At 37.5% G+C, this 23,550-nt stretch overlaps 1 protein-coding gene and 1 long non-coding RNA gene across 3 annotated transcripts in view; one reads left to right on the forward strand and one right to left on the reverse strand.

Moving 5' to 3' along the window:
• The window catches only part of recql5 (RecQ helicase-like 5), a 45,707-nt gene that overhangs the window by 20,252 nt on the left and 1,905 nt on the right, over nucleotides 1–23,550 (reverse strand). Inside the window, exons 3-7 of one of the 2 annotated variants that reach the window (XM_036590288.1) lie at nucleotides 20,075–20,590; nucleotides 15,288–15,384; nucleotides 14,913–15,024; nucleotides 13,949–14,111; nucleotides 9,358–9,440 (exon numbers count right to left, since the gene is read on the reverse strand). In XM_036590288.1, the coding sequence (XP_036446181.1) occupies nucleotides 9,358–9,440; nucleotides 13,949–14,111; nucleotides 14,913–15,024; nucleotides 15,288–15,384; nucleotides 20,075–20,590 (971 nt within the window). Of the gene's footprint in view, nucleotides 1–9,353; nucleotides 9,441–13,948; nucleotides 14,112–14,912; nucleotides 15,025–15,287; nucleotides 15,385–20,074; nucleotides 20,591–23,550 lie in introns of those variants that run through there. The other variant, XM_036590289.1, reaches the window with a different exon arrangement.
• LOC118821596 lies at nucleotides 174–7,669 on the forward strand. Its single transcript, XR_005008350.1, has 3 exons — nucleotides 174–777; nucleotides 4,039–4,178; nucleotides 6,965–7,669. It is a non-coding gene; the product is annotated as an uncharacterized LOC118821596 (long non-coding RNA).

Below are 23,550 nucleotides of genomic sequence, written 5' to 3' on the forward strand. Positions count from 1 at the left end.
CGCTGCTTTAATACATGACAACCCAAACTAGAAAGGAACAAACAGAACCAAGCTATGCTCAAGTACTGCCAGAGTACTTTATGAAAGGGACTGGAGGTGGCGGGGGGGGGAGGGGGGAAAAAAAAGGAAAAAGGAGTTCCCACAGTGATCGGAGGGGAGGAGAAAGTAGGCAGTCCAACTGAGACAAAGGGGGTGTAGGGGGAGAGAGGTAAACAGAATGAACAAGAGACAGAGAGAGAGAGAGAGAGTTTCACACTGTCTTTCTTTAACAGTGAGTGAGCACAAAGCTAAAGTCTTGCTACACAGGAAGAGTCAAAAGGAAGGTACAAAACCACAGAGCTGAAATATATAATCCGCCTGTCTCCCAAGCAGTTAGTCATCCAATACAGCCTGTATAAAAAAAAAAAAACTGTCTAACTGACAAAGCGGCAACAGCATGACTGCGTTTGGAGCACAGCCTGGACTGCACAAAACTGGACCGAGGGCAACCACAGACTGACAACGACGAAGAGACTCCAAATCCTGCGAGAACAGTGAACTAAACTGGAAAAAAATCTGTGAATGAGGCAAGCCTGCGCTTACAGAAGTATAGAGAACCCATCAAAACAAGACTGGACAGCAGTCAAAACACAGCTTGTACGAAACTCTGGAGAGCTCTGTGGAGGTAGTTTCAGTGAACTGTCTGCTTTGGAACTCCCAACTCTACACTTTGAGCTAAAGGAAAGGCAAAAAAAAAAACCCCAAAAAACACAGGCCCACTCAGCATTTTCCCCTCAGGTAAGAGAACATTTCTTGTTTTGCATCAAATACAAAATGGTTGGGTTAGCTAAGGCTACAGTCACACCTAATTCAATCAGTTCAATCCTTCGTGTTTGTGCGTGCTTGAAGACTGGATACCAGACGGCAGCGCAATTCCTTTTACAACCCAGACCACATTCATATAATAGAAAATGCCTTCTCGGTGCGGAATGTGCATGGAATTCATCTTGTTATGAAGAGTTCTGGCCTTGCTGAGTTTCTCTCACTACATGTGACTAATGCAAATCAACTTTAATCTGTAGTCCGCAACTGGGTGTGCTCTGCTGCTGCGTTATCTTCGAAAGTCCACTGCTCACTGCTGCTGTTCAAACAGAGTGGCCGCTCAAAAGAGCAGACTTACAAACAACAAAAGGTGCAGCAGCTCGAACACAAGTGCAAAAACAATGTGACTGAGTCAATGGACTGGTATCTGTTTACCAGCCACACCTGCAGCAATGGCTAGAATTTTTCAGAGTTTACAAACTTGAGAAAAAGTTGCATGCAACCTTTTTTAATAGACTCTTTATAAGGAATAGTTGGACTTTTACTAAGCTTAAAACCAATGGTGACAGATGGTGACATTTTTCAAGCTGGTAACTAAAAGTGTCAAGAGAAACATTCAGCAGCACCATATAGGTCTTGTCATGATGTGGTTACTAGATAAACATGCTGTAAGACACTAGCAAACACTGGGTACTGAGCCACTTAGCTAACCATGTAAATATCAACTAGCAAGAACTGGCTGACAGCCAAGTCAGATGACTTGTACAAACTGTAGCGAGATCGGACACGTTTTACAAAATGCCGTCAAATGTCCCCTTCAACCTAGATGGTTCTTTAAGGGTTCTTTAGTAAAAAGAATGGTTCTATTAGAACCATAAGTTCTATATAGAACCATTTAATGCTTGAATGGTTCTTTGCATGGTGAAATGGTTCTTCAGATTGATGGAGAATGTGTTGCATATGGTTCTATACAACACCAAAAAGAGTTCTTTTGTTACAAGCTTCACATCATAACAATACCAGAACCCTTTTGGTGCTATAGAGAACCATTTTCAAAAAGGTTCTATGTAGAACCATATACAACACATTCTCCATCAATTTGAAGAACGATTTGATCATGCAAAGAACCATTTAAGCATACAAATGGTTCTATATAGAACTCATGATTCTGAACAGTACCATTCCCTTTACTAAAGAACCCTTGAAGAACCATCTTTTTAAGAGTGCAGCTGAAACTAGGCAGGTTGGAAAAGGCAACAATAACAAATACGCCATCATGATAACATTAGCTCATGTTGACACAACAAAAATGAAAATAAATTAAAACCTACATTTACATATCCCTGCTGTCGTAAGAAAACCTTGTTTTCTCCATTTTTGTTTTTCGTTTTTCAGATTTTTGGCATAATTTGACAATGCCTGTTGCCCTTTACATTGTGTGTATATGTCATGAAGAATGGACCAAGAGAAATGGCCCAACATTACTGGAAAAAAGTCTGGTTCCATTGACTTACATTAAAAGTAAAGTAGGTTTTGTCCTTCTCCTGTAAAGTTATCATTTTGGAGATATGAGGTTTTCTTCCGACAACAGCGATATACTTTGACAAAATTAGTTTTGTGCTCCCATTTCTCATTTGTTTGAATTGCATTTTTGCCAATGTTCTGTAAAACTTGGCCAATCTCACAACAGCTGTTGAAACATTTGTAGGAACAGCATAAATGACAATTAGTTAAACAACAAAATCCTCTAGCAACCTACAACATGCTAGCTGCCAACCAAGTTATATAGCTAACCAAATAGCAAAAAACTTGCAAGCTAACCACCAAGCTAGTTAGCTAATTATGTTATACAGCTAACCAACAACTGAAAACACAACTGTGTATAGCCACAGACAAATTTTAAAGAGCAACAGAGCCTAAGCCTGTACACTGCATTTGCCTTCAATCTACAGTGGCACTGCATCAAAAGCAAGACGTGTCTTTCCGCAGGAATTAAACTGAAAGCTGCATTTCTGCCCATGAATCCTCTTTCAGCAGGCTGTGGCAGCCCCACCCTGAGCTATATATTCTTGTGGAGAAAACCCAGTCTTAACCCCACCCTAAAGAACAAGAATAGCATGTTTGATGACAGGTACACATAGTGTTAACCATTGGTTCCTCTCTTCTACTGCTAAAGCCCTGAAACTCTGCAGCTATGGGTGAAAGCTACATGTTTGTTAGCACCCACCCTGTGCTGTTTATGCGCTGCTGATAAGTGGCAGCAAAGTTTATTTTTGTAACTGCCACAGATTATAATCCCCTAATGTAAACAGAGCAAACATTTGGCTGCTGTGTGTATGCTCAGTTAAGATACAAGGTTAATTTTGCACAACCGACATAACTAGGAGACTGATTATGTCTGTGTATTCACTAGGTTTTGAAAGTGGGCACTAGAGCTACAAGTAGAAAATTGAATTCTGGAATTAAAATGTAATAAATTGCAATTGTGACATGGCTTGTCATAGTCATTAATTCATTATTATTATTATTATTATTATCAATATTCTCTAAAAAATCATGAATTAATATTTACTTTCCCAAAAAAAAAAAATGCCAATGACTAGCCAACCATTTTTAAATGAAGGCTTCTTAAAAAAGAATCCTAGTACTCCGTCAATAATCAATACATGATTTGATTAGAAAGGCCTTGTTTTGGGGGTGGCCAGGCCAAAACAGAACACTGCAATCAGGGGTGGGCAATATGATGCTATTTAACGTTATCGTGATAAATATGTCATATGTTGCAATACACTTTTTGGAGCATATTGTGGATATCGCCACTCTGACCAGCAGCATGTTTCAATAAAAAGAAACTACAGTTTTAGTCCTGATTAGTTGCATTTGTAAAATGTATTTTTGAATGGGAGACTACTGGGGCTTTTTTTTACTGCTCCACTGTACATTGCGATGCCTTGTAATATGTTAAAACCACACTGGAGAACCATAACTCTGACCATCATGTGAACGCCTTGATTCATCAGAACACCCACATAAAGACTCATCAGGAACATTGCATTCTGGATGACAGCACATGAAAATGCAGTGACTTGTTACAGGTCTCATTTACATGTTGCAACCCTCAGAGACATCTGCTAGGGCCAAAGAGAATTAAACCAAAATATACTGTGCAGCCCTAATAGGCACCCACATCAGGTACGGACCCAACGCATTGACCATAACGCTGTCTGTTAACTGCAGACAGCTGCGACCATCTAACGGAATGGACGCCAAACAGGAGACACTTAACATTCTTCAAAAGATCTGGACCAAGCTGCAGGGAGTTCCTCAAGGAAACACCTACGAGATAGCGGGCTTCCTCATCCTCCTTATCTTCGTCTGTAAGTACAGGCCACATTTGCTTTAACTTCATGTACTATCTGTCATACAGTGTTTTGGCAGCAGATTAACTTGGCCAATGTGGTTAAGAGGCAGATGAGAGACAACGCCTTTCACATTATCTAAAATGAGAGAACATTTCAGTTTAATTACAGGGCTAAAACTGTAACTAAAGATGCATTCCAACAAAATCTCGAAGGAGTACTCCACACAACATCCATAATTAAATGTCTAGACCAATCACAAGCATTGACATAAAAAAAACTAAGCCAGAATCCCCCATAAAGTTGGACAAAGTAGAAAACGTAGACTGACTCTGTAAAAATTAGGACTGCATGAAATTGTGAAATAATGAAAATAATGTGCCTCTGTCTGAGTATGCTGTACGTAGACAGTGTAAAAAGAAAACTAAACTCTCTTTTAAGCACACAGCATACAAAGCACTGTTTACTACTGTGCAAAATAAAAAAATAAATACTAATAGCCACTTACATCAAGACTGCAACTGAAAGGCTGAATAAGAACACAGAGTGCCACTAGTGTGAAGCACTGCCCTTATTAAGCATCAAAAGCTATTTGACTGCTAATGCCCCCCACCATCATGTAAGAAACGTGACCACTACACAAACTCCACAGAGCCCCACCTACTTTAAAGGGCCCATATAGAAAATTAAATGTGCCTCCCTTTTTTTATAAAAGAGTTTGATGGCATCCAATTTTAGTAACTAAGCTACAAAAGCAGCCTGTTTTGATCTCCCTGCTTCTGTTAAATCAGGAAAAAAGACATATATATCTGCCTATTCAGCCTATAGCGGTTTAGCTCCACCCATTCACTCTGAAGTTATGAGGTGTATTTCAGCCTGGACTGCTTTTTGAAAGAGGCAACCAATCAGATCAGAGCTCATTTACACATATCAGTCTTAAAGTCACATGAACAGAAACAGCTTGTTTAATTCTAGGGGATACTGACCAAAAACAACTTCTCTGCAGAGGAATGAGCCTTTGCATATATCACAGCATGAACGAAATGGCCGAAAAACGTGCCAGGTGGACAGCTTGCAAAGTGGCAGCCTGTGATGTTTACTCCGTACTCCAACACTTTGGATGCGAAATGACAGTCACTGTGAGTGTGAAATGCAGGCTGTCCTGGGCTTAAGATCTTTTACATTTATATGCCACTTTCAGCAAATGAAAGGCCAGTTCCTTTGCTCAGGGTTTGACTAACCAGACTGAGCATGACTATAACAGTATAATACAGTAGAATACCATCGGCTACAACTGGTGTTCCTCCTACTCCTACTATGGGTGTGCGATGTCTAATAACTGCCATGATATTTTCTACTTAAACAATTGTGATTATCGACTAAGCTGTTTGGAAAATACAGCATTTTTTTTTAGACAGCAAATCACACTCTTTACCTGCAGAAGAGGCAGTGTGGAATTTACTCTTCCACTGCCCGCTTTTAAAGGCCCCATAATAACCTATTGTCTTAATAGTAAATGTAACCTTTTTCTGATCCTGTTTCCTGGTTGTAGAAGGGAAACGGAAAAACTTTCTCTACTTCTCAAAGTTCCAGGGCTAGAGCTAGCTTAGATGCTCTAAGGGTACTACCATCTGGTTGTTTTACTGAAGTAAGTCACACTGAAGGAAGCTGCAAAGTTCAAAAGCACGTTGGCATTTATTTTTAGTTCCATGTACTCAAGCTAAACTTAACATAAGGTAAGTGAAAGGGGAAGAGCTGTGGGGTAGGTAAACCTAGCAACTCCAATTTCCTAATATATTTAACAAGCTGTTTAATGGTAAATTATTCCTCCCTAGTTCTTTTGGCATTTTCCCAACATGGTGATGATCGCCTTTTCAGCACAGCCCTTGGGTCTGTTGCCCATCATCGACAATATCTGATTACATTGCCCTACCACCCAGCCTTAACTCCTACATTCCTTAAACAACCTTGCAACTTTTAGCTGGCTGTATGCCTTCTAAAGCACACTGTGTCACTGCAGATCTAATATATTAACAAGTCTTATTAATGCTGAAATAGGGATGGGCGATATGGCCAAAATATTATACATCACGATACTTTAAAACATTTACAAAATACACAATATGCTTCAGGATATTTAGTTTTTGTGAGATTGTTGGAATAGACATAATAGAAACCGTAGAGCCACATATAAATAATACAATAATAATAATAATAATAGTAATAATAATAAATCTATAACTGTGATGATTTTTATCCAGTGTTTCACAAACTGCACAGAATCCAATAAAACAGGACTAATTATGCTCACTTTGTATGAAACATAGTCAGTGAGCGTTTTTTTAAGTACTAACAATACCCAAGATCTGCTCAGAAAGGCATACTGTGACATAATTTCTCACAGTAATGATCAAATTTCATCATACTGCCCACCCCATTGCTGCATAACTTTTACCACTCACCTTCAGTGTAGGCCTTCAATGCATAATTGCGCATGCATCACTAAAAAAATGTAGATTTCAAAAGTTTTAATAAAGTTCTAAGGCCAAAACCTTCTCAAAACTATCATAAAACAGTGTCTCAGGCAGTAGATTTGTAACGATTTAGTGTAATAAATTTCTGTAAGGGAGCATTAGAAGCATTAAACTCTTTTTATAGAATGGAACATTTAACATCAAACCACTCTTAATGACTTACATCTTAACAAATTTAATATGCGAAAACTGTGGGGAAAAAAAAATATGATAGAATTCTCCTTGTTCCATCTTGTGCACACTGACTGGAGGGGTTTTCTTATCTTTCAGTGACGTTCCTGAGCTTGGTGGTGTTTGCTTGTGCACAGTGCTGCTGCAGCTGTGGAAGAAGACCCAGAAGTAAGGACTCTGTCATCTGAACCGTCATTACAATTCAGTCAGCCAATTTTAGCTTGCTTTAAAGGATGGAGGACTACCAGAGAAAGACAGAGCCCCAAAAAGAAAGGGATATGAAGAGAGGACACCATTGCGGGACGAAATTGCTATGTTTTGGGGGCCATTCAGTATTATGCATCTATGATCCTTTCATGCCTTTGACCATGAGACTCTCAAACAATAGAAAACATCCCTGTGGACAGTAAGGCTAGCCTTATACTTATTTTACACATATGCTCATTTAAAATATTGCTTATTGGTATTATCCATCTTCCATTTTCAGAGGAGACATGTCCTGTAAATCCCTGTACATAGTGTCAAGTGAAGGAACAACAATTATGTTCATGCAAGAAATCAAGGCTGCAAGAGCTGGCAGTTCATTTGTATACACATTGTGTAACAGTAATATTAAACAACAAAGACTGTTTTAAAAAGAGAAAAAGTGTCAATGCTATGCGAAACTAAATGGAACCAACTTAGGAATGGAAGGAGCAAATACTATTTAATATCAAATGTGACAGCAGTGTTTTCCTCATTTATTTATTTTGTGTTATGTGACTGACGTTTCACAATAAATACCACTATATATACACTAGTAAAGGAGCTACACCTACTTTTTTTTGTAAACTAAAACAGTACTGTCATTACAATATCTTCTAACACTCACTTCCAGACATTAAACCACACTCAGATAGGTTATCTTGTTTCTAAACTGTCTTTTGCAACAAGGCCTAGGTGAAGTCACATCATTTAATAAAAATCAATGTGAATGTGAAATGAAAAGATGATCTCAGAGGTTCAAACATTTGTTTGTGAAGTAGGAGTTTCATAGAATAGTTGACCAATAAATCAGTTTGTCAATGATGTTTGCAGCAGAATGCCTAGTTGATAATGCCTGGAATACACTAGCGCTTATACCTGCAGTCACAGTTCAGCTGCTAAATACAAAACCACCCAAAGTACTTTATTAGCGTGGAGATACTACACGAGATGAAACCAATTCAACTGCAAAAGCTGCATAAAACTGCACTGAAATACACACTCATAAGCCAGACTGGGTACGTTTTGAGAACCATCTCTGACGGGACTGTCTGACATGCAAACCGACCAATTGCAGAATGTTTAGTGTGACGTGTGCAAAAACAAAAACAAACTTGCGCTAAATAAAATGCATTACTGGTTGGCAGATGCCTGTTTAGTTAATCAGGATGTCTTGTTTACAAAAATAAGGACTCACTTCCTAAACTGTGATTGTTTTCTGGTTTAGCGACTAGGCCTACCTCTTACTCAGATTGGCTAACTGATGAGTATAAAAGCAACTGCTTGCTACCAGTAATTAGTCTGAAAAACAATTGTTTGTTTCCCACTGGACAGATGCAAGGAAGCTCGAAAAGCCAGATCCAATTCTCAGTAAGAGGTGAGATTCTGAGAGTGGTGATTTTAGTGAGCAGTTTACATCAGACAGTCTGTGTGTTACAGTGTGTAAGGCTGAAACTTACTGAAACACAACAAAAATTCTGCAATACACAATTCACACTTCAACCCACAGCATCTATGAAGAAGTTACAAACAAAATACTTTTCACAGACGACTGGAACACTCACGCCTTTTAAAAATTTGGTAATGATGACTACTCAACTACCTAATTAACAGTTGTGCAACCTCTAGTGTGAAGTACAACATACATTTAAGCAGCAGCAATACTGTTTGTTGAATTTTACATGAAGCACTGCTAATTTCAGTGCTCCTTTTACATGCAAATTGACCTGAAACTCATGCCAGTCAGTAAATAGAACAGTATTGTCAGGTCTTTGTATGTGTGTGTGTGTGTGTGTATAGATGTTCTTTTGATTCTTGCATAAAAGAAGCCCACCCTACTAAAGTTTTGAAATACCAGTCACTTGCACAGTCAACACACAGCCAGAAATTCTGGCTATAGCCTTATATTTAATACAGAATTGTCCCTAAAGGTCTATGAATTCCTGGTTTATAAAAAATGAAAACAAAACTATTGTTTCACATCTTCAATAACTGGAAGTCATCACTTTCAGAGGAACACATTATGCTTATCTTTCAGAAAAATCCTGCACTGGATTCCAGGTATTGAGGATATTTTGCAAGTTTTATTAATCCTTAAAGTCTTGCACTGCTGTGTAACTGTTGCTGACATATTCACTTCTCTATGCCTGACTGGACGAGCAATGCATTGGTAAATCCAGACCCTTTATCCATTTTAAATTGTAAACCTAAATAAAAAATTCAAGTGTTTCTGTTTTATGAAGCCTTACCCCTCTTGTTCACAGAAGTTCACCATGGCCTCAAAGTCCAGAATAGGAGCTTTGTCTTGCTCTTTCTCTGAACCTCGCTTCTCCTGAAATAGAGAGCCATCATGAAGCAGATTCCAAACATGTTACACACACATTACACATATCTAAGGGCATGACTGCCAGTGGCATCGTGACTGTCAGAGGCATCTAAACTATGAGTCTCGTGTATATGCTAACATTTCTGCCAAGTACTGCGCATATATTTATGACCTACTTTTTGTCTCTAAGACTGGTTTAACTGGTGAAACTTTTATGCAACTTTAATTGCGTGAAATCTACATGAAACTAAACCACACATCAGCTATGCATAACGTAAGGCCACTGTAATTCATTTGAAATTTAACCTCGTAGGACAAGTTTTATAAAACAGCCAATCAAAACGACAACAGAGCGGACGAAAAAAAAATAAAAAATAAAACAAAAAATGAGATTCCAACATGACTGACTCAAAGTTGGCAGTTTTTCATTTTCAGTGTTCTGAACCATTACAGACACGCAATTTTTCAAAGATACTATTTCTATATCCAGCAGCATTAACTAATTTGCTAACAACAACAGCAGTTTAAACAGCTGTTTATGCAATTTACTCTTCTAGCCTGTCATTATCGTGATCTATGTAGGCAGATTAATTTTCTCCTTGCTTGATGGCCATTAATTTTACACAGAGTTCAGATTCATCTGAGGACCAAAGGATGAAAATTATAACAGTGAGACATGTCCACTATGAACTTGTTGTGCTTTTAGTATAGAAAGAGTGAGACATCAAGTAGGCTTAGCTTATACACAACAGACAAAAACATCAATACATACTAAACAACCAGAGACAGACCGTTGGGGGGGGTCAGCAATGATAAAAAATGATAAAAAATAACCTGTCAATATGTAGATCACACTTTGTGGGTGACTTTATATTGCAAGAATGATAAGGTGCATCAAAAAATACAAGATGCTAATTTGCATAACTAGTGGAATAACAATGTGTTGCTTGGATATTTATCTATTTATTTAAATTTGATTTTTTTGTTTTTCATTTAACTGTCAAATTGCAAAGAATTTATGTTACCCGCAACCCACAACATTCGACTAGTCAGCTGGAGGCTAATAGTGTTAAAGGACACTGCACAATTTGTATTGCTAATACTAAAAGGGGAAACAATTTTTCCAAGTTAATTAGTAAATTAATAATTGTACTGTTAATATGTTGCCATTCATGGTGGGTTGATGTGAAATGCACCATTCTAAAGAAACTCAAAGAGATGGAACTGTTCACAGTGGTGGTGATAGGAACCTGGAGCCATATTACAGAAATATCCTTGCTCTGAAATTTATCATATCTATTTAGTCTCCATGGCAACTTCAGTTAGAATCAAATTTAGAGCAGTAGCGATTACACAATAACAGTTCCAAAGTTCATAATCTTATCCGTTAACTCCAGATAAGAAAACAGTACTACAGAAACAACTTAATTTCTTAAATACCGTACTAACTTCAGGATAAACCAAGAAGGGTCCTAACTTCTGTTTCATCCTTCTACATTTCTACAGTCAGTGATTCTATTGAAAAGAGAATGTTACTGTTTTAGAGTCAGCTGTAACAGGCCGTAACAAGTTCACTCTATCTAACATAAATGGACAAGTTCTTTTTCTAATGCTGTAGTTAAAAACATCCTGGACACTGCAGCCGTGTTATCTCTCGCTCCTTCTTATTACCTGAATGTGTTAATGTTGACGAAAACTTGTCAAATACAATACTGCAATAGTGGTGAATAATGAGGAGAGGGAGTTAAAAGTGTAAAAATAAAAATATTAGAGTAAATATCAAATATTGAAATAACTTCTCTATATGTACACATGCCTCAAACAAGTTCCTGAACATTTATTAAGGGCTAGTTTGGCCACAATGCGAATGAGGGCAATAATAAATAGACCAACTAAGAACATGATAAAAAAGTCAGAAAGTTCATTAGACAAGTATTGCTTCAACTTGGAATTTGATCATCTGCTTTTTATAGACATCTATATTAAGATTTAATTTATTGATTAAAATACTCCACCAAAACAGACACAGGCTTACCTTAGCTTAAGCAAAGCTTTGCCACTTGTGTGACACAGCTGAGACTTTCCGAAACTTCACATCAGCTATACACTGGGTCCCATTTGGTACAGAACATACATATTTAATCTCCTCATAATAAAATCATCAAAGGAAACTAGTTCAATCATTCAACAACTAGCTTCTTCAAGCCATCCTAACTGATTTCATGTTGTTGTTGACATTCACTGATACAAACCATAAAACAAAAGCACAACTGCCTAGTATGAGTATGATGTTTAATTCTGCTCTCTGCAGTACCACAGATCAGCGAGACCCAAGTGGGCTGGCACAGTGATGTGACATGGTCAACACTGCATCTTTTTACTGGGTAATTAAAAGAGAGCTGTCAACTTTGGTTATTTATTAACGTATAAAGTGCAGCATCATGCCAAAGCTTGAGAAAAAAGGGGGACCATCAAAGCCATTTAAGGAGGGAAAAAAAGTGCAGCAAAACTTGCCAATGACATTATCGGTGACTTCAGTATCAACTGGAGAGAGGACTCAGCTACACAATATGCATGGTCTGTCCACTGTTACCCACAAAGCCCATCCCATCAAAATTAGAAACAATAAAAAGAGCAGCCTTATCAACCAACAATACAGTACTAGGCAAGTAGTATGAATGAGTCTACTGACACTGTTTACAGTTTCAATGTTGGCTGAGGAGGAAAAAGAAAAATGTATTTATTTATTTTTGCTGAGCTACAAATATACACAGCTTAGCAAATGGACCACACTGCTGTTGTCGAAAGAAAACCTTGTATCTCCATTTTTTGTTCTTTGACGTTATTTGAAAATGCCTGTTGTCCTTTACATTATTTATAAATTTCATGAACAGACCAAAAGAAACGACCCAAAACGACTTGGAAAAAAAGTTCTGGTTCCATTGACTTACATTAAAAGTAAAGTAGGTAAAGTTGCCATTTTGGAGATATATGTCAGCAGCGATATATGTGTGTGTGCAAAAGTGCATTAACCTCCATTTCAGCGCAAAACTAAAGCTAAAACTAAACTTCAGACACAAAACTTGTTTTGAACTACAACTACATTTGTGCTAAGGCAAAAATTAGGGGTGCGGGAAAAAGTCGATTCTTAGATGCATCGCGATACGGACGTGAACGATTCTGAATCGATTCATTAATGTCAAAAATCGATTTTCTAAATATTTAATTTATAACGTAATGTTGACGGAACGCAAAAGGCGGAACTGGAAGTGTGGAAGTGCAGCGCCCGGACAGTCTCTGGCGGCACATAACAAAAACACGACTGGGTGAGTGAGAAATCTGACCGGCTCCCTCTGCATTAAAAGCCAGGTTAGATCAGGAGGCACAACCCAAATGTTAAGAAGAGCCATTTTGCCTTTCAACAAAGTCAAACCACCTTGGGAGCCACAACATTTAATGTCCAGTATGGACTACAAATATAAACGAGAGCGCAGATTTACTTCGCTCTGCTTTAAGCTTTCGCTATAGCTGCTTTCCTTCCATCTCCGCCAGAAAACTTTTCTTCAAAACTAGAAGAGTTTCTTGTAAAATGTCTCTCAACATCCGGCTGTTTTACGAGGCTGAAGTCGCTTCTCATTGGCTTCTCGTTCTAATTTTCCCGTTCCACCTTAAATTCTGCCTTAAGCGCCGAATGTAACTGCTGCACCATTTAAAGTGGAACAGGAAAATTCGAAAGAGAAGCGAGTTCATTTTCGCAACTTTTTAGAGAAAGACAGTCTCTCGTTGCAGATTTAACTAACCGCGCTGCTTATAAATGCGAATAAGTCCTCCAAATGTTCGTCTGAATCTCTGTTTTTTCGTTCGCTACTAGCGAGGCCAGACCTCGGGGCTATGTGATCTGCTGTCTGTTCTCAGTCGTTGAGAACCAGGGCTTTCGCGCTATGCTGCAGACTTTGGAGCCGCCCCCCCAACACACACACACTCTCTACAACGAGACCAAAACTGAGGTTATAAAATCACCAAAGAAAACGGGAAGGACGGCTGTAACGTGCTGCGTGGACACACCATTACCACTGGATCTTATTTCTGGGTAACAGTGCATTTTATCGCAGATGAGTGGCAGCAGCGTCTCTGAATGAGAGCCTTCCAGTTCACTTGCCACATCACTTCCATTTGATTTATTAATAAAAGATATTTTAGATATTTAAAGCAAAGTATTTTTAATGATCCATAATACATTTACATTATGGATCATTACAAATACTTTGCTTTAAAACTACCAAGTCCTCAGACAGTAGGAAGATAGAAATCCTGTGTAGAGAAAAAAAGATGCATCGAGATGCATCGATAATCGTTTTATAATCGCATCGCAGCCCTCTGAATCATAATCGAATCGAATCATGAGGTGCCTAAAGATTCCCACCCCTACCGAAAACTAGTTAAAAAGTTAAAAAATCTACCCAAAAAAACATTCCACTGCTGCAGATAGCTGTGGTGCTTTAAAAACAACTTGCCTGTTTGCGGGAGACCTCTTTTCGGATCAGGAAGTTGAGTTGGTCTCTGTCTTTACGAGAGTAGTAAATACGACAAGATGAGGGGAGGCCATCACGTCCAGCACGGCCTGATTCCTGATAGTAACTGGCCAAGGACTTGGCCAAGTTCCAGTGAGCTACAAATCTGTAAGAAACAAAAACACTCAGTGTGTGTGTGTGTGTGTGTGTGTGTGTGTGTGTGTGTGTGTGTATATATATATATATATATATATACACACACACACACACACACACACACACACACACACACACACAGACAAACATGTTGACCAAATCTAAATACAATATATTTTATAATTCAAAGTTTTTGGCATTTTAAAGTTACTAGAACAGTTCAAGATTTTAGGTTTAATTCCCTGTCCGGACAGAAAGATCACTACTGCAGTAATAATAGTCCTTGTTTAGGACTCCTAAAGCTACACGCACCCAACTAAGTGGCTTTCAAAAAGAGCTTATGCTAAATAACAGGGATGTGCATTTTGAGAAATATGCTAAAAACTGCATTTCCATTGCTGGTCAGTATAATTTGTCTGTCTTCCCATAATGAAACGAAATGAATACCCAAATGGTGATTTCAGTGTTTGAATACTAGAATCTCTAACAGAGTATCTAATTATCCATGCACATCCCTAGTAAGTAAGGTGAAATATTTACATATAATGAAATATGATACTGAAAACTGTGATTTAGGTATTAATGGTTACGTAAAACGAATCGATCATCTTTAAGGATGTAACTCGTCTTATGTTGACTGCACTTCATACACGGATAAGACTACGAAATACAAAAAAAGTTAAATGTAGGGTGTTTCCAGTTACGGACATCAACTCAGAAATTCAACATTGGTACACCCCTTAAAAGTTCCAGTTTGCAGTGAACTGACTGTTGTGTTCACATATTTGGTAAAAGAAACATTATTACTCACCTGACATTGGCCTTGTCTACACCCATCCCAAAGCTGATAGTAGCAACAATGACAGGAACTTTCCCCACCATCCAGTCTGCCTGTGACTCAGTGCGATCTCCTGTTTTCAGCCCTACTCAAAGAGACAGAAAATATCAAACAAAATCCCCCTAATTAGGATCTACTGTACTTCTATTAGGAAAGCCTAAAGAGCACAGAGTAGTGGTTTAAGGCAGTGTTTTCCCAACCCAGTCCTCAGGGCCTCCAGACAGCCCACATTTTTGCTCCAACCTATTTCCCAGCACATAGGGATTAAGGAAAAACGTGGACCAGCTATGCAGCCCTGAAGACTGGGTTGGGAAACACTGGTTTAAGGGATAGATTCTGCTGGGTCACCTGCATGGTAGGGCCTAGCCAGGATCCCAAGCTTAGTTAGTCTGTGAGCCACATCCTCACAGCTCTCTCGTGTGCGGCAATACACAATCCCACAGCCCTGTAACATGGAGCACAACACAAAAAATACCATTACAAAAAACACTACACAAATAAAACAACAATTTTGTCCAAAGGTTTGTAGACACCTGCTCATCCAAAGTTTCCTCTGAAGTCAAGGGAATTAATAAGAAGTTTGTCCCTCTTAGCTGCAGTAACAGCCTCTACTCCTCTGAGAAGGCTTTACACTAGAATATTGCTGTAAGAATTTCGTTGTATTCAGCCACAAATGTATAGGTGAGGTCAAGTACTGATGTTAGATTATTAGTTCTGGATCACAAATGCCACTCTAACTCATCCCAAAGGTATGGAATGAAGCTCCATCACTGCTCCACAGCCCAGTTGTGCGGGGCTTCAGTACTACACAGTATGCTGCAGTGATATGCTTTAGTTTGCTTTTTGCTTAATGTGGATGTTGGATGTACTATGGGAAAATATTTATTGCCACCATGTGGTCAAATAGTGAAATACAGCTTGTCTTTTTTTAGATTTTATTTGGTATATTCATTCATTCATTAAAAAAAGAGGTAAAAAAAAGACATTTTGAACATTGAACTGTGCATAACCCTAATTGCTAATCACTTATTTCACAGAGCAACATATTACATGGGCATTATATCATGGACATACATTATACATTATATCATGGGCAGCCTCCCCACACTGACTTAAGCAGGGTCAAATGTAAGAGAGGCTCTGCTTAACAGTGTGGTACTAACTGACACCACATGATACACTGAACACTGTTTTGCATGAACCAACCGTTACACTGCAAAAAATTATAATGTCAGGAAGGAAGACGCCTTTGCCCTAAAAAAAAAAACAAAAACAAACGAGTGCAAGTGCACAATTGACATTTGGCAGACACAAACCAAATGTAGAACAAAACATCATCTGCAACGCTTTCTGAAAGGATAAGATAGGATAAGTCAGGGCAAGTCTTTTGCCATAGATCAAGCCAAAAACCTGTTCAAAAACAGTAGCAGAACTGATATTAAAAAAGTATTTGGGCACCTTAAAGTTCTTCAGGTTATGTCATAAAAAGTAAAATGGTATTTTTTTTCCCTCAGACAAATATAGCACATCAGACTGATGGTGGAGTCTTAATGTGGAGAAGGCCTGGAGAAGAATTCCAGCCAGAATGCAAAAAGAGTTCAGTAAAGCACAGAGGAAGAAACATCAAAGTCTGGGGCCATTTTATGCAATAATGTCAGTAAGCTTGTGTTCGTTGATGGGATCATAAACTCAGAAGAGCACAAAGGTATTTTGGATGCATATCTGCAGCACAGAGCTCTAGACTGCAACCATTTTTTCAGAGTCTGTCAGTTAAAGTTTCATGAGGTCGCATTCGTGTGAGTGCATGATGATCATAACGCTGTTTAGGTGCCCCTCCAGCACCGCTGTAGTTGAAAGTAGTACTTTTTTTCTACACTGGCTCAGTCAGTCTCTCACTATCTGCACTTTCATCATCAGCTACATACACACACACACAGTGCACTGATAATGAAACAAGCTTTCTTTTAAAATTATATATTAGAAGATGATCTATTTTGTCATCCTTTGCTTGTGGCAGAAAAACAATGTTCAGATTAAAATTTTTCACAAATATCAAGTCTCGAGTGTCAATCTTTACATCAATGCAAAATTAGGGTATGCAAATGAAGACAACTGTTCATCAGCATGCAAGGATTAATACCTTTACCAAAAACAGGGTGCAACCAAATCATGTGCTGGTGTAACCAACTTAGAAAGTTGATAGCACCAGTGCGACCAGTGGAAAAGTTAGTTCGGAGCCTTGCAGCAATCTAAAAGATAGCAGTGGCCTTTTGAAAGAATACTTTGCCAAAAGGAAAGTTTTGGAAAGGTCTGTTTAAAATAAATATCAATTTAAATAAATGAAATTTTGTTTCCTAACACAATTAACACATTTTAAGTACAGTACAAAGGTCCAAATAAGTTTTTGGGCTACTGTTCATGCAAATCCCAACCAGAATGATTCACAATTTATGTGAGGAAACAGAATAAGACTCTGGAGCTCCATCCATGTTCGTAGGAGTTTGAGTGGCGTTTGTGATCCAGACCTAATCATCCAACATCATTACTGACCTCACTAATGCTCTTGTGGCTAAATGCAATCAAATCCTCACAGCAATATTCCAACATCTAGTGTAAAGCCTTCTCAGGTCTGTTGGGGCTCATGAGCCACACAGCTTTTCTGAGGGTGAAGGCTTGTATTCCAGAATTTAATCAATGTAAGACATTTCTACACAGTTTTAAAACAAAACAAAATAGAGAACTATTTCTGACATATTTCGCAAAACAAATGCTGAAGTCAGGGCTGCACCTTATGGCAACACTTCTTCTGTATTGGCAATTTGCTATTTAAAAATAATAAATAACAATATGTACAAATAATTACAGCTATTTGCTTAATGACTCACAGCATTGAAATTAAAACCACAAAATGTATATGAATAGACATTGATACTATAGCTAAAATGGTTTTATACAGCAGTTAGTTCTGATGGCACAATCTGATCTAGCGCTCGAGCCACTTTTTTCACAACTGCATCATCCCACAGAGCACAGATTCCTAAGTAATGACTGCTTTATAGCTTTACCAAGTACAAACACAGAAAATTACATTTGTTGGACTCTCTGTCCTTGATTTTTTCATGAACTTTCTCTTCTCGATTTCACTGAACATAACGCAGATCACCAAAGCTTTGTCATTAAGGGACCACATAAAAGGTGCATAATCTGGATGTCTGAAGTTTTATTTCTCATATATTTAGTTAAAAGAAGGCAAAAACACATCAAATAACTTTGAGCAAATAAACTGGCTTCCCTTAACTGATATTTGTAATAAGCTTAAAGGTAGCCAATCTCTTCACTACAAATGATTTGGCTTTCTTTTAGCTAAATACATTGAAAACATTTTGTGCACTTTTTAATGTCTAAAACATGCGTTTCTGAAACCTTATGTTTAGAGAAATTAAACGATAACCATTTTGGAAAAATACGTCATTTTAGTTTGTCTTTGGCCTTTTAGGAATGAGAAAATTTAGGTTAGATCATTTTTGGAGGTTTAATTAATGAGAAATCAAGGTGATAATGTGAAATATCCAGTGAAGGTCCAAAATAAAACAAACTTTGCTATCTGTAACGCAAAAGGATGCTACTTTTTGGCAAAAGGAATTGCTGATATAAAAGCACATTTGATGTAAAACTTAGGGCTTCTTTGCTTTTTTGTTAATTTGGCAGAACTGCTGTATAAAAACAATATAACACATCATGCTATTCATGATGACACCTTCCCTCTAGTTCTAATAACAACATATTGTCACTATTGCAACAAAACCAAAAAAATGGAAGTGCTGTAGGAGAAGGAATGTTCTAAGTGTACGGCTTCGTAGCTCCAGCAAAATTTAGACACCAAACATGTCTTGGCTGATTGACTTCTTCTGAAGTAACTGGAAAACTGTGTAATTATATTTTTCAACAAAAGAGTATTTTAACTTGAATGTATGTTAATGTACTGCAAAGTAATTTTAGACTCATCCATTAATCGATAATAGTATTGTAATAGTATTTTGATTTGACAGACATGTTTGCTGTGTGAAGAACTGCTCTTGCAGCTGTGTTTGTTAAGCTAACACAATGGAAGTGTATTAGGTCAAACTGTAACTAAACTTTGGCATCAATTGTAAGACGAAATAACACTTCAGCATATTCACAGCATTGGATGAAGACCAAAAAGACAAAAAGCTAGGACACTTTAGATGCCGTCTCCAGAAAAACCTACAGGGAGAAGATTATTGGTGGACTTGATCCATATAACCTGCATTTAGTTACATCTCAAGTTCAGAAAATTCAAGTGAGTAAGATTTTACACAAACAAATGGCTATCAAAACTGCCTCTTAAATAATGAACACATACATATAAATAAAGCTGGTTAGCTTCTTTTTTGCTTCTTATTCAAATTTTCTGTTCCTTACATGGTGCTGCAGTTACACTGAATTTCAAAAACAGTAGCTTGTGAATAAGAAGCCAATATCAGCTTATCTCAATAAATGCAAGAATTTACCTCAGTAAATGCATCCTTAATCAAAAATACCTTAAATTTTTGCTTGGAAAGTGAGCCAAAAATAGCCACCGTAGCTGCTAGCTTGCTGAACATGCCTCACTGGCTGATATGATGCTGCTTTCCAAACCACATACTTCTATACTTTACTTACTATACTAATGAGTGCACTTCTAATGGTGCTACATTATTTTTTTGTGTGCTATTTAGAGTGCTAATATGCAGTTTGGGACATGGCATTAGTAACGCAGTGGATTAAATTACAGCTTTCATTTGCCATCAATGCAGCAAAAAATCAAATAAAAGGCAATACAATCAAATATATTGGTTAAAATATTTTAAAAATGAGATATAAACAGTTACTGCCTTTGCTGGATTGGTTATGGCTTTGGTATCTCATTACAAACAGCCACTATGCTGCTGAATGAAGTTGAAGTTGCCTACCAAAATGTTAGAAGCATGACATCATCGGAATACTTTCCATTAAAACCTCTGATTCCCACTGATCCAATAAACAGAATATATTTGTGAAATGTAGAAAACAATTGTCGGACCCTTTCTAAATGCACAGCATGTTCATAAAAGAAGAAATGGACTGCGGCTGACCTTCTCTGCTGTGCTTCCGCCGAGTGCTTCTTTAGCAAATGCATGAAGATGAACGTATGGGTCAGGCAGCAGATCTCGAAATATTACGTCATACTTCAGGTTTTTCCGGAATACAGGTGTAGCGAAGGTGAGTGGTGATCTTAGCCTGAGCGAGCGAGTGATGTCGTCCTGCACTCGTTTGGGAGCTGTGGCCGTCAGCGCAACGCAGGGCACTCCAGGCAGACGGGTGCGCAGCTCGCCCAGCTTCAGGTAATCAGGCCGGAAGTCATGTCCCCACTGAGAGACGCAGTGAGCCTCGTCCACCGCCAGACAGGCCAGCAGCCCCCGCGAGCACAGCGAGTTCAGGCAGGGCTGGAAGGAGGGGGATGCCACCATCTCAGGAGTGATGTAGAGGAGTTTGAGTCGAGGACTTTCACTCTCCAGATCAGCCAGAATCTGCTGTCTCTCACCCGGGGGAAGCTTGGAGTTAATGGAACGTGCTGGAATGTTCAGTTCCTTAAGGTGCTCTACCTGATCCTGTAAGGACAGAAAGAGGAGACAGGGAACATCTGAACATGACACAGAGGTCATAATTAATCTTGACAACACTCACAAAAATGTAGGATTTTGACATTCTAAAACAAAATATCATCTTAGTGTTTGTTTACTGATTCGAATAAGGTTAAGTGTACAGTCGTAAGTTTGGGCACTCCTGGTCAAATTACGTGTTGTTGATTTTCTAAGCGAAAATAAGTTAACACATCCTCTACAGAGAACACACTTCTGCACATTTTAATGCATAATAACAGCTTATTTACTGAATTTAACATATAAACAAAACTTAAAATGTGGCGTGTGGAAAAGTTAAGGCACATTTAATAATTTATTTTTTTGTGTCAAACTTAGCATGAATGTGTTAATATTTTGTCACATTATGTAATTTGATGAAGTATTTTTAAATTTATGTAGTCTGAAAAAAAAAATTCAACTATTTATTGTTTTTTTGGTATAAAACATTGATTTCTTTAGCACAAAAAAGAAAAAAAAGAAATAATTCATTATTTAAATACACATACACAGACTTCCACTGATTACATGCTCAAATTGTCCACTACTTTTAAGACAGGTTCAGTGCACGATTGTTGAAATACTTTATAAAAGGTTGCCATGTAATATAAAATATGCTTCCTTTCCTTTTTTTGATTTTTCTAATGGAAGGTGTTGAATATTCGGGGTTGAATGGGCTGGTGCCTTTTTTCCAATTAAGTAATATAATTCTATGTGCTAGCAATCTAGCAAGTGTGATAAGATGTTGTTTTTTATTATTATGTAAACTTTAAATCATTTTTCATCTGCCTTGAGCCATGGAGAATGTCAGGAAACAATCAGTGAAAACTCATCTTAAAGCAACATCTAAGCAAAACCACATGCTAAAACCAACTGTATTATAAACTGTTCAAGTTATTGTTATACTAGATAAAATTGTTAACAGTTATTAACATGACAAGAAAATACAAACTTTTAAAAAAGCAAAAAGATATCAAATTTGTGCAAATCCATATTAAGATAAGATAATCTTTTATTAGTCCCACAATGGGGAAATTCTCAGTGCTACAGCAGTAAAGGGATAGCAAGGCACTCAAGAAAAGAAGTAAGAAGAAGAGAATTAACAAGCAAGTAATTAACCTTATTAATTGCTTAACAAGGTTTTGGAGTTTGTTATTTTTATTATTTATTATTTTATTATTTAAGTCAGCTGGTATGAAATCTTACATACGAAAAACACAAAGAGAATTCAATAAACCAACCAAATGCTCAGATAACAATAAACAAACATTCTGTTCATTAGAATACAGAATATTTTCTCAGTGAAAATTTCTAACACTGTTTATTTATTTAAAAAAAAAAAAACCTGGCCATTCGAATACTAACAATGTCCATCCTAAAGCTCTACGTAGTTTGTCCCCAAAGATTTCCAACGTGGAAAACTGTCAAGCTCTCATCAGACCTTAGACACATAATCAGCACTAAAGAGGCTCGTACAGTGTTGGAAAAGAGCCTAGCAGTGACTCAGTGACCTGTCTGCTAAGTGCCACTTTTATTATCAATAAATAAATAAACAAATAAATAAATAAATGCAATACTGTGACAGAAGCATGTACATGACATCTTATAACCAAAGACCATCATCTGGAAATGTTTCACTTTAAAGTCTCTCTTTAACAGATACACTATTAAATTCTAGGGAAGGCAGACAGCTAAAGTCTACTGCGTTCCGTTTGTCATATTACTACTATTCAGTCGTCCAAGCACTGAGCAGGTGTAACAGTAACTCATTCATGCCCAACAACTATGTTTATTCATATAAAGGAATATGTCACAGAACTTGCTCTGATTGGTCTAAAGTGATGACATTTGTACAGTTATACCTTGGATGAACATCTACCTACAGTGTGTGGTTTCATTTTGTTAGCTTCCTGTACATTTTTGATAACCTTTAATTTTCATACATTTATTCACAATCAAATTTAGTTTTTCTATTGTTTTGTTAAAAATCCACAGTCCTAAATGCAACTGGATATAAAAGACTGGATTTTATTTATAAACTTGAAACATTTCTTCAGATCTGAGCTCAGAGAACATTTCCAAATGAACATTAAAATTTCAAATATTTCTAAAATCGCTTGGCATAACACAGCATGAGATGCTCTCACATAGGAGCCTAAATCTTCTGTCCCAGGTAGGTTTGTGCTGATATAAAATTGCTTTATCGTGATAATTGCCTAACCTTTTTCACGGTTTACAATATTATCACAATATTGATTTATTTTTCTTTAAAGATGTTTTGAATGTCATAAAGATGCCTTTAAAAAATGTTCACATAATGATGTTCACTATGTAATATCATACAGAACTATTTGTGAATTCCAGAACATGTCTAGCTCTACAACAGTTAGTTCCGGCCACACAAGCTGATTGGTTGAGAAGCATTCTAACCGTGCTGTTATTTCGCTACAACCTCACAGGTTTTTCATAAACACTATCACTCCGCTGAGACGCTGTTGCTAAGCAATGACTTTGACAGCTGTAGGAGACGCTCAAGTCATTTGAACGTTTTTACTTTTTACTTTTTACAGAAAATGGATACTATTAAGATCACATTTGACCTACAGCCATTCCCGAAACTGTCAGATGGTCTGTGTAAGGAGCTGGCTACCCTGACGTAGCAACAAGCTGCTTGTTAAGGAATTATAATTTGGCGGAAGGAATTGCTAACATTAAAACATATGAAATGCCTCGTTCATGGCCCAATTTATTTATTTCTTACTTTATTTATTTAACTGTTGTATAAAAGCAATAGAACACAAGAGGAAGTGTGTTATCGCGAATAACATCACCAAATCACAGCCGTGATGTTATTTCGCGATGACACACTTCCTCGTGTTCTATTGCATAAATATCATCCCAATCTTTTTCAAAATCATTAACGTGATTTC

This window comes from Colossoma macropomum, unplaced genomic scaffold (genome assembly GCF_904425465.1).
Source record: "Colossoma macropomum unplaced genomic scaffold, Colossoma_macropomum, whole genome shotgun sequence".
Lineage (NCBI taxonomy): Eukaryota > Metazoa > Chordata > Actinopteri > Characiformes > Serrasalmidae > Colossoma > Colossoma macropomum.